Source organism: Biomphalaria glabrata, chromosome 1, assembly GCF_947242115.1.
Source record: "Biomphalaria glabrata chromosome 1, xgBioGlab47.1, whole genome shotgun sequence".
Lineage (NCBI taxonomy): Eukaryota > Metazoa > Mollusca > Gastropoda > Planorbidae > Biomphalaria > Biomphalaria glabrata.
In genome coordinates, this window is record NC_074711.1 from 69,178,209 (window position 1) to 69,196,739 (window position 18,531).

Below are 18,531 nucleotides of genomic sequence, written 5' to 3' on the forward strand. Positions count from 1 at the left end.
ATTTTACCAATGGTGTTACACTAGTTTTATTGTATGTGTACTGGTTTATAAAAATAAAAGGATGTGAAGACAAACAATATGCTGTCTGTGTAAACGTTTTAAGTGATTGAGGATGGGTAAGAAAAAAAATTATGGTCTGGTCTGTGTATGATTATGTGTCTTGTGTGATGATGTTGAGACAACAGGGGAGAAAAGTAAAAGGGGGTGGGAGGACAGGGAGAGATGTAGTATCTGTTTCCGTTTGCCAGTACAGCATTAAAATTTCATAATTAGATTATAAATACAAAAAAAACTTCTTTAATGCTATTTTAATTTTTATCAATGGTATAATTGTGTAGATCTATGTAGATGCATACATAGCTCAGATTAGATGCAATTTAAATCTTTATTTATTTATTTACAAATTTATTATTTTGGCTCCTTCGTTTTTTTGTCTCTGGCTCAGTCCAATAAAATTATGGGAAAAACAACAAGCAGAGACACCATACTTTACTATCGGAAATAGTATAGATCTAGAGTAGATCTAATCAAGAATCTAATGTCTATTAATCACAATTTTAAAACATTTTATTATGTTCTTGTTTATATTGTCAGAAAATAACTTTGTATAATTTTATTTATAAACAAAAGGTACCTATCAGTGCACACTCTTAGTCACTATTAATTATTATCTCTTTTTTTTTACTCTTTAAATAGTTAAATATAAAAGTTTTATTATTCATGAAACCCAGTCTTAGTTAGTCGTCTTAGACAGTCTTAGTATCTAGATCTATTATCTATCATCTTTAAGCCTTTTAGTAGCCTCTCTAAGTCTAATGAACTCTTATTAACTAGAGCTATTGTCTCTAACTAAGCCAAGCCTTTAAAAGGCAAGGCCTAAACTTAAACTATCTACTTATTACTTAATCTACATTCTAATTCTAGATCTAGAAAAAATCTAGACTAGATCTAGAAATAATTCAAATATCAGTATGAAATCTAGGTCTAGGTAGGTTCTAAATGAAAAATTTACGAATCTACTTATCTAGATTAGTCTTCTCAAGTTCTCAGTCATAATGACTAATGATGATGATCATGACAATCATGTGAATGTTAATCATTATTATGATTAATTATATTAATATGATGATGAATATAATAAAATGATAATCAAGAGGTCTTATTTTAGTTTTTATAAACAAAACCCATTGAACGAGAGTGGCAGTCACAATCCATTCAGATCCAATTATTCCAATGAGTCGAATGACTCATTTCTAATTCTAATCTAATGGGATGGCTAAAATTGATATTCAGTAAATTGGGTCTCCAATTTAGTTTAGAAGATCAAGATCTGTATTTCTAGACTAAGACTACTCGGAGTCTATCTATCTATACTCTAGATTCTCTAAACTTATCTAAAGGCTGCAAATGCAGTATATTTGATTGTAAACTCAGATCATGACATGCTGAAGTGGCGGAGCAAGGTACCCGTGGCCCGGGTTCAAGAATATGTTGGTGGGCCCCCTTCCCAAATAAGTCAAATTTAGAGTGTGGCGAAAAATTTAGTAGTAAGCAATAATGTTATTGTGTTTCACTCAGGACTCCATACAAAACACAAGAGTGTTTTAAAACTCAATGTTTATACAACTTCTTAATAGTTGTAAACGTACGTCTTCTTATATAATTTTTCATAAATCACATTTTTGTGAATAGCCGCTCTGTCTAACCAGCATTCTCAGGTAAAATGAGGAATAACATACACTAGTAGACCCACTGCATAAGTGACGGGTGAACACTTCCTGAAAGACACAGTTGTCAAAATGGGGTGGGTTTGGACAAACGACTGCTCGCCACCATAAATGACAGAAGTATTCATGAGTAAGAACAATGGACAGGGCATCGCCATACCATACTTATCCCAATGTACGCAAACTAAGTATCTTGCGAAGTTCGAGAACAACAGTTTTGTCGAAGACATTTTTCCAGGAATATGCGACTGATAGAAATAAATATTTTCCTGATGTAAGAATTTCGACTACATTGAAAGACCTGTTGAATCCACTGAATATATATGTGAAGCACTGGCCATAGTTAGGAAACAAAGGGAAATACGAAGGGGCAAAATCAAATCAATGCTGTAGAAAAAACATGCAACTATTTTAATGACACCAGATATTGACATGTGTAATAAAATACACACATAAATGTAGTCAAATATAGAATGTATAAAGAGATAGATTACTTGTTTTCCCCCCTTTTTTTTTTTTCTGAGCTGTGGTTTCTGTCGACGCGAAAGTTACGTAAGGTAACTCTAGTCCGACTTGAAGAAATAAAAGAGTTATCTTTTCATTACTTTTGCGTGGAAATCTTGATGATCAAATTTAGGATGAGACTAGAAGCTTGGTGGCATCTTATTGGCCTAACTCTTTATCGTTTGCACTTCAAATGAAACTGGGCATTAATGACTGATACTTGTTGTTAATTTTTGTCATGTCAGTGAAATCTGTCAAATAATTGAGAAACAATGATAGTTTGAAAGTTTCTCTGCCTCATGAATTTTCTCTGAACGGTAGTAAGTGGTAGGCTCACCAAATTGTCTTTTTTAAGTTTCTGCAATTGTGTGGAGCAAAAAAACTGAATCATCACCTCAAGATCGAATTTCTTCAGCAGCATTATATTTTTTTTCCTCTCAAGGTCATTTCTCAAAGGACTTACTTCAATGCTGCTCATGTTGCAACATTTTTGACACAACGTTAAACTTACAAATTTGTAATCGACAATAAGCAGAACACTAATTTGTGCTTTAGTAAATCTAAAGTTTGTTTTTTTTCACTTTGGAATCATACAAAATTGTTCATGTGGGCCCCAGTAGCTCATGAGTTATGGCCCAAGCGCAATGAATTTCTATAGGCCACATCTTCAATAATTAAAAGATATGACTGAATAAGAATAAAAATCATCTGAATTAAAAGAAATATAATGACATTTCAAAATCCTCCTTACAGTATGATGTTAAAAATAATCTTAAGACAACAGCCTTTTTTTTTTTTCAGCATTAATCTTTAATTTATTAATTATTTAATTAATTTTTTTCACAGGTGAAAACATATCCAGTTTTGTCTGAGACTCATTTATTTCAAATTCATGTCCAGACCCCCTATCATGCCTGCCCCTATGGAAAGAGAGCCAATGATGCCAGGTCCAAGGGAACCCATGATGCCTGGTCCAATGTCCGGCCCAATGTCCATGTCCGGACCCATGCCAGGTCCAATGTCTGGCCCTATGTCCATGTCGGGTCCTATGTCAATGGGAGGGCCTATGCCTGGCCCAATGTCTGGACCTATGTCTGGACCCATGCCAGGGCCTATGCCTATGTTTATGGACAGAGATCATATGATCCCGTAAGTGTTATAAGTTTGCTTGTAAAATTTCTTCTATTATACTTGACAAACTTAATTTTCAAGTTGTATTTATAGTAACTTTTTTACTTCTTAGATCACTGCAAGATATCTAATGCTTCACAATTGTTTCTGTGTCATATTTTAAGTGCTATTTCAGGTTTTTAAGTTGCTTAATAGATGCAGTTTCTGTTCCTTCTTTCAAGAATTTTATTTTGGTTTTTTTTTTTTTTTTTTTTTTCTTTTTCTGATATTAGATAAGATCAATTTCTTGTGATTTTATCTTTTGATTTCCTTAATACATTCATTAATATACATTTTTTTTTTCAGACGTCCAACCCCATATATGGGGCAGCCTGATTACAGAATTTATGAGCTTAATAAACGATTGCAGCACCGCACTGAGGTAAAAGAATGTTTTTATTAGTCAGTCTTTATGTTGATGAGCAATAGTATTTTTTTTTTTTTTTTACAGCAAAGTGAAATCAACTTAAGTTAGAAAAGAAATATCTATTTATATAATTCTCTTCTTCCCTCAACAGTTTAAACGAGTATTAAGGAGTAAAGGAAAGATCACTCTGCGGGGGGGGGGGGGGGAGAGAACACACTCACAAAATAGCAGGGGAGGACCGTTGCAATATCACTCTTTTTTTTTTTTTCATTTCTACCTCATGTTAAAAAAGGGGGGGGGGGGATAATCTTCTCTGTAGTAACTATCGAAGAGACAGAGCACGCTCAAGAGTTTGGACACAATGGAAAGATCATTCTTTTATTTTTGCAACTCAGATGGAGGGAGTTATCCTAGGTAATTTAAGAGTGAAAAAAAAAACTATTTTCATCTGTATTTTTCAGGAGATTGGTATGAGTTTTCAAAAGATTTTAATAATTTCCGGATATTTCCAGGACTTTTTCGTATATTTTGCAATTTCAGGAGATTTCCAGGACCTCCTGTTAAATCAACAGGATGCAGCGGGAAATCTGTTATAAGTTATAAAATGGTTAAATTTAATAATTTATACACCTTAAATTAGCGTGGGTCCTATAAAAGTGCTGGGCCCACTGCGGTCGCATAGGTTGCAGTGGCCTACGGTTGGCCTGCAAAATAGTGGCATATGCTACGCCGCCAGTCGACTAGTAGCTTATAATATAGCTCTTAATATGTCTTGGTGTGATCTTGCATCCTGGCGTTATGAAGTGCATAAACCACAAATAGCTATTTACTAAAGACAAAACATTTGCTAATATTACAAAAATGGGCCTTATTGCAGGACAGTGATAACCTATGGTGGGATTCTTTCACAACAGAATTTTTTGAAGATGACGCTCAACTTACATTAACTTTTTGTTTAGAAGATGGCCCTAAACGTTATAGTGAGTTATGTTTTATTATTCAAAAGTAATTTAAGTAATTCTAGCTAGCTTTTTTGAGTGAAATTTATGACAGTTTAATTTCTTAAATTTTATTTCATGTTTTAAATAATTTAATTTAAAAACATGTTTTCATTTTGACTTCAAAATACTTTGACTTTTTTTGTGAACTTTATATTCCAGCAATTGGTAGAACTTTGATACCCAGATATTTTCGTAGTATATTTGAAGGTGGTGTGACTGATCTTCATTATGTTCTTAAATACCCAAAAGAATCATTTCATAACACAACAATTACTTTAGATTGTGATCATGCTCTGATGGTCACCCAGCATGGCAAACCCATGTTTACAAATGTAAGTTTTGTTGGTTATTCAGTCATGTCTACCTTTCCAAAATGATCAGTTTTGTCTCATTAAAAAAATAATAATGTTCACCCTCTCTGTAATTCTTTTTTTTTTTCAAATAGACCTGTATTTAAAATTTAATTGCTTAAAGGGCCTATATGGAGGCATTAAAATCAATTACTTCACTAGTGTATCTTTTGAATAACCTAGAACTGTTAATTAAATTTCCAGTTGGTTCTTAAATTGTGGTAAGTAATTGACATTATTCTTCTGCTTCTATTAGTCTAGTTCAGTGATGGACAAACTTTTTTAGGAGTGGGCTAAAAACTTGTTGGAAAAATGTCTGGCCATATTTCAAAATGAAATATAGAAATTATGTATGAGATTTAATGATAACAAATTTAAATAAATGTGCTTTGCAAATCTTTTTAAGTGTTTTGATAATAGTTCATTATAATCTGGCTTAAATTGGAATGTAGTTATTCTTTAAAAACTGAGCTGCTCATTCGTCAATCTATTTCTAACACTCATTAGACAGACACACTTAAAATCTTTTGTTAATAGCAATGAAGCTTGAAATCTTCATTCCTCAAGTTACTTTTTGTGTAATTCCCAAGCTTAACTTCGTGAAATGAAACAAATCATTTTAAGATATATGGCTAAATGTTGTTCACGGAAACCTTTAAGGTGGCCCCAGATACCACCAATCTTCATTTATCTTACATTCAAGTTTTCTCAGGAAGAAAGAAACTATTTTGTTTTTCAGTTCCTGCATTGAGACATCTTACTTAGTGTATTGAATACATCAGAGTTTAAGAATTACTGAAAAATTGTCTGTGAATAATCCCATGGGAGCAATTAGTATTTACACGCTTTACCTAATACATTGAAGGCTAGTTTTTATATTTAATGCAGTTTTATTTGGCATCTCTTGATGTATGATGCAGTGTAGGTAAAACATTATAATTGAGGACGGATCAAAACTTTCTGTGAGCCAAAGTTGGCCCTTGGGCCATAGTTTACCCATCACTAGTCTGGTTACTAGACAACTAAATCAAGACTAGATATAATTAATTCTTCTAAATTAACATTTAAAAAAAAATTTACATTGGTAAATAAAAATATCTTAGGTTTCAAAGTTAATTAGATACATTTACTATTTGTTGATAAAACAGTCCTGTGGCAGCTAACATTTTCTTCAATGATGCAATTCTAACATACATTGTCAAATGTAAAATACTATATAATTTTGAATATTATGTCAATTGTACCAGCAGGTTATCACAGAAGGTAGATTGATATTAGAATTCACCTTTGATGATCTTATGAGGATCCGATCCTGGCACTTTGCAATAAGGCAGCATAGAGAGCTCATTCCCAGGAGTGTTATTGGCATGCAGGTTGGGTGAAGTTGTTTCTTTTTGTTTGTTACATATAGTTCTACCCACCTTATTGTTTTCATAATTTTATAAATCTAACTAAACAAATTTTTTATTACCTAGTTATCATAGTCTTATGTTAACAATAAAGAGTATACAATTGAACATAGAAATACAAAAATACCTTATATAGAAATGGAAAATATTCCAGGGCTTAAAGTCAAATATTTTTTCATTAAACTGGTCTTAGGACCTAAATTAAGGTTGGCACCATTATTGTTTTACATGATATGTAGTGCATAATTCAATGTATGATATTAAATGTTTTGTGCAAATTGATTACAGCAAGACCCCACAATGGTTGAACAGTTGTCTAAAAATATCACAAGAATGGGTCTTACAAACTACACATTAAATTTTCTAAGGGTGAGTTATTAATAAGAAATAAACCTATTTTAAGTTGTGATGAAGTACCTGATGGGATATCCATTGTTATTTTTGGCACAATTATTTCTTTTATAAGGTCTGGAAAATGTATTTGTCTATTCTATGATGATTGCTTGTATTGTTGACTAAGAAATTATTGCTGTTCCCAGCTGTGTGTCATACTGGAACCAATGCAAGAGCTTATGTCAAGACATAAAGCCTATGGACTGAATCCCAGAGACTGTCTTAAAACAACACTTTTCCAGAAATGGCAGCGAATGGTGGCGCCGCCAGGTAAAGGCAAGCATCGTCCCAAGTCTTTTCCTTATGTTAATATTATTTGCATGTATATATTCCTATGTGTTGTAGCATTATCTTTTGTTGTATTAACAGGTTTTAATAAACCTTTCTTTGCAGATATTTACACTATATGTTCAACTTTCCTTACTTTGATTTTTTCCTATTGTTGCCTTTCAATTGCTCCAATGTTATCTTAGAAAATCACGCCTTCATTTTAATATTAAGTATAGGTAAAATATAAATAGATTATTGAAATTAAAACATTTCTTCAGTTAGGCCTATTGGGGTTTTTGTTGTTGTATTTTTCCCCCCACATGTTTATAAACTATGAAAATCATAATCTAATCTGAAAATGCAATGTTTGCTTACAATTATTTTTTTGTCATCATAACTGTTTCACTCAGAGTTGCAGGATACAAAAACAAGCCACTAAAGTGTTGGGCTACTGTCTCTTACATTAATTCTGCATTGTCTCTCAAGCCTTTCAAACAGTCTCTCTTTATGTGACATATAAAAGCCATCTTCCCCAATTTATCTGTTGACTGAGAAAATGCCTTTTAGATAGCTAGTTGGCTATGCAGTTAGCGCTTTTGGATTGTTGAAGTCATGTCATGCCTTTGTGTTTGATAATATTTATATCTTAATAAATATATATTTATATATATGAGTGTTTCTCCAGTACTGGTATCAAAAAGTGTCACTTTTGCCAAAAATTAAAGTGGACGTTTTTGTTGTAATTTAAGTGTATTCACTTCTTCACCCATTGTACTTTAAGAATTTATCAATAGAAAATGAATAGGAATTCATACATTTCCTCAGCAGTGCTGGCAAAGGGGGTACCCACTTTTGCATTTCAGGTGCATCACTGGGACACCTTTGATGATTAAAGTACAATTAACTGTTAATTTGTTTGCTTTTTTAGCATAATTTGAATGTTGTTTCTATTCTATTAAGCAGCTAGATAGAGAAATTGAAGTTTTTGAGCATTTACGCTATGTTTGCATTCAATTTAAAAAATGGGACATGGTAGCACCTGTAACACTTCTGGTCAAAATTTTTTAAATACCATTTTTAACCTTCTTAAGACGACGCAGCCGATATATCGACCCAAGGCTAAAGAAAAGGACGAGCCGGCCGATATATCGGCCGCGATGTTTCCAACCAAAGGATTGGCTTGCCAGTGTTTGTATCAGCCAATCAGATTAGTTCTTACTATTTTTACACATTAGTAGACTGTAATGGCAGCTTCCTTCGCTGTTTTAACGCGATAATTTTTTTAAATTGATTTTTTTGAAGTTAGTTAGTGAGAGGTGAAAATTTTAACATGTCAGCCGTTGATATTGATGAAAATAAACTCACTGACTCTGATTTTATTTTAAATATGCTAGAATTAATAAAAATAAGAGCAGAATTGAGGAAAGCTTTAGATCTAAGTTTACACTAATACCAGATCTAGATCTAGTATGGTTTGACAATGTTTATTCTTGGTAACATGGTTTAGAGGTAAGGGTGGGTAGCTGGATAAAGAAGGCCCATTTGAGAACCAAGAGATTAGCACCCTACAGGCTGTTTTATGCTCTTTTTTTTACTATCAATTTAGTTCAAACATTTGTCAGGGAGACTAATAAATATGATGCCAACTTTCTGAACAACAAACAGCTAAAAAAAAAACGATCCCTGGGTCATAAATGAGTGAATGTCACTGTGACAATTATGAAGGTGTTTGTTTCCATGGTACCTGGTGGGGGGGAGAGAAAAGTGGTAAAATAATGTCATAGAAGTGTCTGAAGGGTCTCAATGTGCCTTGTTTCTCTAAAGACTTGTATTAGGGCTTATTCAAGCCTAAAACTTCATAAAAAACTCTTACCTTTATAATTCTGTTCTGTTTTGAAAAAACTTTTTTGGAATTGTATGCGCATAAATTATGCAAATTAGCTTGGCTTATTTTAATAAATGTTAATATTTCAGATAAATTCCATAACATTAAATTAGTTCATTCATTTCTCTTCAATAATATATATAGTTTTGTGTATGTAAAGTAATTAGTTTATTTGTTAGGAATTTTTTTGTAAGTGAAGTGTTAAGGCTGGAAATAGGTCTCCGTCTTTTTGGCACAAGACATGCTAAAATGCTCTGTCTTAAGAGGGTTAATAAGAAAATAGAATTTATGATATACTTGCCTTATAGCTAAATATATAGGCTATTATTTGCTGCAACATCTCAACAATAATTCAAGCATTTATTATAACATGACTATTATATCACAAGATGTTGCAGGTGCTACAACAGGACACCAATATGAAATATATAGTTTTTTTGATAATGCATGCTGATATACAATTACCAATTATTCTTTTATTAGTGATTCACAAAATAGTTTTCTATAAACAAATGAATGTATTAGGCCTTTGTGTGTGTGGTTCAACAATCCTTTAACAAAATATTAGACATAACTGCCTCAAACATGACCTAAACATAGACTAAAAGGTGCAGTTTTCTGACTTTCAATGCACCAAGAACAAGATCCAAAACTAGATTTACATATAAATTTAAATATAGAGTAGATTTAAATCTACACGAGACCTATATCTATATCAAGACTTGGTTAGTTGTCCTGTGAAGCACCACAAACAATGATAAAACAATAAGGTTTACATTAACGTAGATTAAAAAATAGTATTCTATGTATTCTAGATCAAACTTGTGAATAATAAGCTAATTATAATTCAAAGCTTTGTTGAGAAAACTACTTATATCTAGATCTCTGAGATTTTCTGGTATGATTCAACATACAGTGTTTTGGTGCTACAGTGAAAAAATGTGGGACACCATGTCTATTAATGTCTCCAGTTAATTACTATGTAGACTTTTTCCAAGAAAATGGAAGTAATTGTGTACTAAGCAGTATCAGAGATACCATTAAGTAATTCCCATCACATTAATAACTTTATTTAAAAAATATTGTTCTTTTTGTCCAGCATGTTTGAGGTGCTTCACCTGGGACACCAAAATCTATTTTACTAAAATTATATACATTTTTACAGTTTTAAAGAAAAATTACACTGTGTAAATTAATCATTGATGCTTTTAGTAACAGAAACACAATTGTGAGCAGAATCCTTTACTTTGTTTACAATTGATAAAGGTTTAAAATTCCAAGTTTAGTGGGACACGATGTGATGCACATGTGATGCATTTTTTACAGCCACATCTAAGTAATACCAAAGTAAATATAAAGTAAAAAAAATATTGATAATGCTATAACATTATGTTGTTAACCTATTTCAACAAAAATGTCTGTTCAATAATCCTTGCTTTTAGTCGAATATTTGTTCAACCTAAGCCAAGTGTTTCATGTTACATCAAAAGATACCATTTTGTGCCCTATTTCACACATTTTCTACAACTTTAAAATTCCACTATGCACCTTTCAAGCTCAAAATATCATAATTTATACATAAACCATTTCTAATTGCAATGAAAAGAAAATTGACATTTTAATACGTTTTTGAGTTATATAGACTTTTTTATTTAGTGAACTAAGTACTGGAGAAACACTCATATATAGATTATAATAAGATATACCTTTAGATATGCTAATCAATTTTTAAAGTGAACTCAGTAAAACTGCTTATAAGTAGACAACAATGATTAGTTATTAAATTTAGATACAGGTAATAGTAATAGTAATTTTTCTATTAAAGAGTTAACATTCCATAATACTGTTTTATTTCAAAGAAGTCTTGCTAATGGAATATACATTTCTGTAATTCGGTTCGGAATAATATAGTTATACACATTAATCCAGTTTCATAGTACCAGTACTGAATATTTATTTTTACTGAAGTAGAAATTGTTTGTTATTAAAAAAAAAAAAAAAGTAATTCCGACATTGCTGTCGATACTTTGCTCTTTTGTAAGAGAGAAAGGGGGAAGCTATGCAAAAGCAAAATAATATTGATTTTATCATGTTCAAGTATTGCATTTTACCAAGAACAATGCATATTTTAAAAATTCTATGATTGTAGCAAATTAATGAACAAAAATAAATGTGACCTATAGTTAGAGGTGATTTATGATAATATTTAAATTAGATGGGAGCATTTTTTTGTTCTTTATATTATTGGTAAAGATTTTACATGCAGCATGTTTATTGGTTTCTTTTCAATTTTATGTGCATACTTAACAAATAACAGTAATATATATTTTTTTTCAATTTCTTTTCACTTGTTTTTAAATGTTTTGCTACTATTTTGAGATTCCACTTGTTAATTAGTGGGTTGTTGTTTTTTTATCCTTTACATATAATTTTCATAATTAAAAAAAGATTCATCATATTGTAGCCAAATATAATTTTTATTTTGGTTCTAAAATAAGAAAGTTATGCTTGTCAGGTAATAAATTTACTGTTTTTAGCAAAACATTTTTTAAAGCCAAATATATATATATACCGGTACATATAATGTATTATAAAAGCATTATTTTCAATATTATGTTCTTTAGTTGTTTTTTTCAGGAGTTAGTTTAAAAGATCATTGGTTTTGCAGTCTTAACAATAAGCAAACTGGGTATATGTAAACATTTAAATTGATAATCACTTTATTATTTTTCAGAATCAGCACGTCCTCCTAGTAAAAGAAGAAAGCGGAAAGGATCAGCTAGCAATAATGCTGGAGCAGGAAATATGAACAACAATGCCCCTCCATCAGGCAAACAAAAACGCTCACCTGGCCCTCAGGGTTTTAACTTGGGATCTACTGTCCCTGGGGTAAGTGAAATCATTTATTTGACACTGCTTTAGGCAGATATGAAGATGTCTAGCTGTCCTTCTAAAATATACAATTCTCTCATTAGGATGTTATGGTTGTAGGAGAGCCTACTCTGATGGGTGGAGAGTTTGGTGATGAAGATGAGCGACTCATCACAAGACTAGAGAATTCACAGTTTGAGCCTTCAAACAATGATGACAATTCTGACAAGTTCCACAATTCCCCAGCAGTCCAACAGAGTCCATGGGGTGCTGAGAAAAATACACCTCAGCCATCTACAGCGACCACTACACCTACAACCAATACACCTCTTACTGAGGCAGAGATAAAGCAAGAGTAGCACAGCAACTAACCATCAAGTCACCTAGATATAATAGTATGACTAGTCACTAAAAGGGTTCTAAGAATGTGTAAAGTTGGTATGTATTTTCAATAAGCCCTTTTGTTTTATATTGAAGAAAAAAAGAGGCCATTGATATTGCCATATTAATGTTGTTTTTTTTTAATAATAAAAGACCAATTTTTTGTGTGTAAATATTGTAGATAATAAAGATTTCAAGATTTCATTTTATAATTTTCCTGTATACATTCGTGCATTTATTTATTTGTATTTATCATTTCTTGAGATTAAAATGTGTGTGGGATTTTATTTTGTTTGGAGGCATTGTATCTTCCAATAAGTGCTTTGAGGATTTAGTAAGGCAGCAATAGAAAATGGACAAGCTTTTTATTTTCAATTCTGCTAGGCTCTGGAAAGTGTGTATTTCGTAATTGAGTTTCTAGTTCATTGTTCTTATTAAATGTCATTTGTAACTTTGTCAAGCCATTCATATCACACAAAAAAAAATCTCAATAAAACAATTTTAAAATTAAATCTTTGTTTTAGATAATACCTATGATGATATAAAAATATGTGGTTATGGTTTCAAATGAAATAGTTGCATTGAAAACATTTTAAAGATATTATTTTATTATTTAACTAGATATCAAGGATTCAAACTTTCCTACCATTCCACAGGTCAATTTTAAAATATTTTTAGCCCCCGAAAGGTGAAAAGTCGCTATTAGTTTTGTGTGGAATGTACATACGTGTTTTGTTAAGATCTCGTAAACTAGCAAAGATAGTGAAAATCTGACACCATAATATTTTAGACCAATCAAAGTTCTAATGCAATGGCTACTTTTTTCTTTTCTGAAAGTGAAAAATCAAATTTTTAAAATCGCTTATTCAAGCAGTTTTTCATTAAAAAATCACACTTTTACAACTATTCACTATTAATAGTAACAAACAAAGGAGGCTCTCTAGTAGGGGAGATAGCCATTTACCATATTTTTAACACATTTATGCAAATGGTTTTAGATTTTTTTGTAATGCTAAGTTACGTAAGTTTTGTCATACTAATTACTACGTATGCACAAATTTTTTTTTACTTTTTTTAAAAGAGAAAACATCTATAATGCATATAAGTTGGACATAATTTAAAACAACAATTAATTAGTAGTTTTTTTCCATATTATTGCGTGAACTGCAGTACTGCATTGCAACTATTATAGAACACTTAACTATAGGAATTTTTTTTTTTACCTAAATGTTTTTTCTTCAGGATTTGAATAAGAGATTGACCCTTTACAAAACAATTAGATACAGTGGCGTCACTAGGAGAATGCTTTCCGCACCTGGTGACACCCATTAGGGGGGTGACACCCAAGTGAAAAAAAATGCACTTTTGGAATAACTGACAATTTAAATTTGTGGCTAAATATTGGAACATGTTATTCACAATTGATGTTTATATATATATAATTGTTGATATATATATAATATGTTGATATATATATAATTATTTTTTAAAAATATTTCGGCTAAGCATGTTTTAATTTTTTTAAATGAAATTTTACAAATAGTCCAAAACGTTACATCATACCTCATATCAAAAGCAGTTGTGAAACCTTACTTTCAGCTGTATATTATCTGCATGTATAAACACTGCTTTAATTTTTAACAATGTTTTTATCGAATCTATTAAAATAGTAGCTAGCGCCGTAATATCAGGATGCCAACCAATAGTAACTGTTCAACAAAAGACACATTCTTCAGGCATAAAATATAGAAATCTCACATATATTAATGTAAATGTTGTAGAATTTGAAAGTTAATAAGTAGTAATTAAGATTTCTAAAGATGATGTAATTTCAGAAGTTGAATGAAATAGAAACTCTAGCCAAGAGGAAGGAAATGTTCCAATGAATCAGTTGAATGATTTAGATTTAAATATTTTAGTGGATAGTATCTTCTTGTTATGTGACAATTTCACACGAATTGCACAGAAAATTTTTCAGAGGAAAGGAAAAGTATGCCAGTTGTTCAAAGAAGGGTTCTGATGCTTCCTATTTGAGATGATTTAGTCACTTCATATCAGGACATTGTATGTTTTTTGATGTCAACTATTTTCAATTGTATAGAAATAAAATACAAATTAGTAATTGAATTTAATATGTGGTGGAAATATAGTCCGAAATTGGATTATCGAAAGATGTATGAAGAATAGTCATCAGGATTGGGAAAACAATGACATCCGGCTACAAATATAATTGACAAGGAAGTCGTTGCTATGATTGATGTAAAGAAGAAAAACAATGGAAGGATATATATTGCACTGACTGTTTCTATAAAATCAGAATCTTAGACATTTTGTGGGCCGTATTAACAACGAGTCTTTTATTAAATATAGAATTTCCATAGGATGATGGAAATGTAGTGTGGATAAAACCCATAACTGAAAGTGTATAAAGTTGATACCGGGTACATGACATGTCTTAGAAAACCACGTAAGAATTCAGAATTTTTCAGGCATCTCCTAACCAGGGCAGCAAGTGACTGGAAAGAAGCTAACCTCACCCCCCTATTTAAAAATACTCAAGAAAATATTAAGAAACTGGAACAGACACAAAATAGAGCATTGAGATTCATAACTAACAAATATTCACACTTCACTAGAGTAACCCCTTTAGTAAAATCACTAAATTTAGAAAGCCTTTATGAGAGAAGACTTAAAAACAAAAATTTAATGAAATACTCAGACACAAAGATAAAGGCACATATGCTAGGAAAATTTTGTACAAATGCTCCTTCTTCACTAGTGCTATTAGAGCATGGAATGGGTTGACTGAGCCAGCCAGGAAAACCAGTGACTTGGCAGAATTGAAGTCATTGGTTAACGTGCATGATGCGAAAGGACGTGATCATCTTCTTTTTTGAAGTAACGTCTGTATTTTTATAAGATAAGAATTACTTGTCAGCACAGTTGTATTTTGTTTGAAAGCACACCTGACAGTACACACTTATCCAATTCATAAATTATAAGATTTTAAGGGTAGAAAAAAGCTGGTGAGATCTACTTAATACATTAAAATGTCTAGAAATGAGTTGGCTTGAATTTATGATACCGGTATGTCGAGATCAGAATATAAAAAATGCAGCTTCTGTGTATGGAGCCATGGAGTAGTAAAGGAAATTTTAAGAACCAACAGAACAGCTATTTAATAGATGTGTATAACATTCACTTATTCTATGTGGTCAACATTCTTGTTCAGAAAATGTTTCTTGACTAAAATTTTTAGTACCGGTACAATGAAAATGATATTTTCGTCCTAAAATTATAGCCTTTAGAGGTGCAGCTTAAGATATATTGTCAGATGTCTTTTATTTTACCTATCTTTGCTTTATTATTATTTTGAAGGGGAGGCCCAAGATACATAAAAGTATGCCTACCTTTAAACTGTAGACAAAAGTGGTAGCTAATCCAACTTTTTCTTTACCAAAAGCATAACACATTCGACAATGGAACAGACGACACTTTCATTATTGAAATTAATTTAGACTGATTGATATGTTTTCAAGTTTTAAATCCAGAAAAGAAAAAAACAACATTGTAATTTACTTAAGGTTGCATTGTTGAACAATAGGTAAGCTGAAACAACTGAATTTTTAAATTTGACACTTTTTTTTTTTAATATTGTTTAACAACCAATTAATTTAGTTAATTATAAAGTATGTGTATTATGGCTCAGCTAGCAAACAAAAACATTTTTTTTTCTGATGGGGGGGGGGGGGGGGGGCGGGGGTGACGCCACTGATTCGATCAATTAGATATTCATTATAAGACCATCAGTTAGGCCAGGTTCACATGTAACTTCACATTCACTTTCACCCAGGGCCGGTCTTAGGCCACTTCAACCTATGCGGTCACAGTGGGCTGCAGTACGCTAATTGTAAGTTTAAATTAAACCATTAAAATTTATATATAATAACAGGATTTCCACGGCCTCCTGATTTTCAGGAAATCTGAAATTATTAGTCTCCTGAAAAATGGACAATATTGTCATTTTTGAGGTGCTAATAAATTGCCATTGTGAGCTTTCATTTAGTAAAAATTTATTGCAAAGACGAAAATATTTTCTAACTAAAATTATCTTAATGTCGACATTATGCTTATCCTACCCAGACTAGGCCCTGCGCTATCTGTTTCACATAGGGCCCCGCAATAGCTAAGGCCGGCCCTGCTTTCACCTATCCTTTGGTCTGCTGGATCGCCACACAAGATCTGTTAACCTTCTTTTTCCATTCTCTGTCATTTGTCTTTGATAGAATTTCATTCTGATGTTCTTTCTGAAAATATTGAAACCTGCATGGGTGGACCACTTTGGGGGCCGATTATGAGTTTGTGTTTCACACAAACTGTCTTTGTAACCTTGTTTAATTGAGAGAAAAGGTTCCATCACATTCATTCAAGTATATGTAGAAGAGTTTAAAATGAATTTAATTGTGATTTGTATTTTTCTGAAAGTCTTTTTTTCTACAGGAGATACTTAATTCAATCATTTTAAACTTATGAAGCTTTTAAGTAATGATGATTGATCAAATATTATCCATGTGATTACAAATGCTTAATAAAAAAAAGTATTGCTGTACCGGTACAAAACTAAATTAGTTGCATCATGTTCATGTCAGCTCTGGTACTGTTCTCCACTAAAGAAGTAGCATTCTTAAGAGAGAGGTACTCTTTTAAAATTTTTTAAACATTACAGACATACTATTTAGAAATTTTATTAGAATGAAATAGAATGGACAGACAATAAATAGAAAAAGTAGGATATGGTGGGGAAAGTAGAAATACTGTGGTAAGTAGTAGAAACAAAGCTGATCTTAATTCAATTTATTTCTCTCAAATTAGCTTAATATTGGTACAGTATATTATGGTACTTCAAATTCCACATCTCAACAGTGCTGTTTCTGTGAGTATCAGGCAGGGGCGGACTGGGTATCAAAACCGGCCCACAAATGGCATGTCATATATTTTCGGTGTGTGTGTGGGGGGACTTTTACCCCACTCCGCAATTTATTTATATAAGTGTGTATTAGTGTGTGTGTGTGTATGTAATTAATCTTCATTACATTCTGATCTTTCATTATTTCAAACCTTTTTTTTCTAGCCTAGAATACTCTATTACTATATTTAGTGGAAAGATAGTACGCACCACCTAAGGGCAGATAAGGAGTCCGGGGGAGCGCTGTGAGCTTCGCCCACTGGGGTCCGGGGCTTCGCCCCGAAACCAAGCATTATTTCCGTTATTTTAAGCTTTAAAAATGAATATTCTGAGGTATCTACAGTGCAATTATCCTGCTACTCTTCCGCTAAAAAAATTCAAAAACCAAATCTGCTATTCAATGAGAGTCCAGCGACTGGTAGAAAATGGTAAAATGCTTTAGTTTTGGTATTGGAGGGGGAAGGGAAACCACAAAACCCCTTTTGGCTTCGCTAATGAAATTTGGTGACTGTAGTTTGCTTAAGTTGGCTGCACTGGGGCAGTAAGTAAAGTTTCCCTTTCAGACAATGAGGTCTGAGGCAAATGATGAACCCCTTCCCTCCGACTACGCGCATGTGTTAGCATAGGTGTAAGCCTAACTCTCTACAAAATATATAAAGTTTGATAACGCATTGAAAACAGGATGTATGCATTCGTATGATTACATAATGTATTCTATTTATACATGTATGTCTGAAAACTATAAACAATACAATAGCAGCCTATTGAGTTTGAAGCTTTTTGGTATTACTTATAGATTACAGACGTTTCTTTAAAAAATAAAATTGTTAAGTCTTACGCATTTCATGTGTCAATCTAGCCATGCATGTTGATCTGTGACTTAAAATATGCTAAATCATTGGTTTTCCTGGCTGACTCAGGCAACCCATTCCATTAAAAGATAAGAGAAAGCGGAACGGTTAGAGAGGCACTTACTTAATGTGAAAAGCAATTGCTTCCTCCTAGTACATTCTCAAAAACGCGATTTGTATATGAATATACCATGACCCATTATTTAAAATATAAATCTCCTTTCATTAAATATCGGATGTGACAGCGCTATATAAATTATTGTAATTATTTTCATCATTAATTACTTCATACTAAGCATAAGTTTGCCATTTATTATAATAGTATAAAAATTGATTTAGATCTAGATTTATTTTTTAATTAAATAAATAAAAAATTGATTTAGATC

General features: G+C 31.9%; 1 protein-coding gene across 3 annotated transcripts; it reads left to right on the forward strand.

Annotated features, from left to right (window-relative positions):
- Positions 1-455: 455 nt before the first annotated feature.
- Positions 456-12,840, forward strand: LOC106067548 (LIM domain-binding protein 2-like). 3 transcript variants are annotated; one of them, XM_056010950.1, is made up of 10 exons: positions 456-630; positions 3,078-3,380; positions 3,708-3,783; positions 4,646-4,748; positions 4,929-5,101; positions 6,367-6,492; positions 6,817-6,897; positions 7,068-7,197; positions 11,811-11,965; positions 12,052-12,840. In XM_056010950.1, exons 2-10 carry the CDS (start codon positions 3,124-3,126, stop codon positions 12,304-12,306), a joined length of 1,356 nt encoding a protein of 451 aa, XP_055866925.1. In that variant the 5' UTR covers positions 456-630; positions 3,078-3,123; the 3' UTR covers positions 12,307-12,840. The 3 variants fall into 3 exon arrangements, with proteins under 3 accessions (XP_055866925.1, XP_055866938.1, XP_055866931.1); XM_056010963.1 differs by having other exon boundaries at positions 7,068-7,191; XM_056010956.1 differs by having other exon boundaries at positions 6,370-6,492.
- Positions 12,841-18,531: the final 5,691 nt, after the last annotated feature.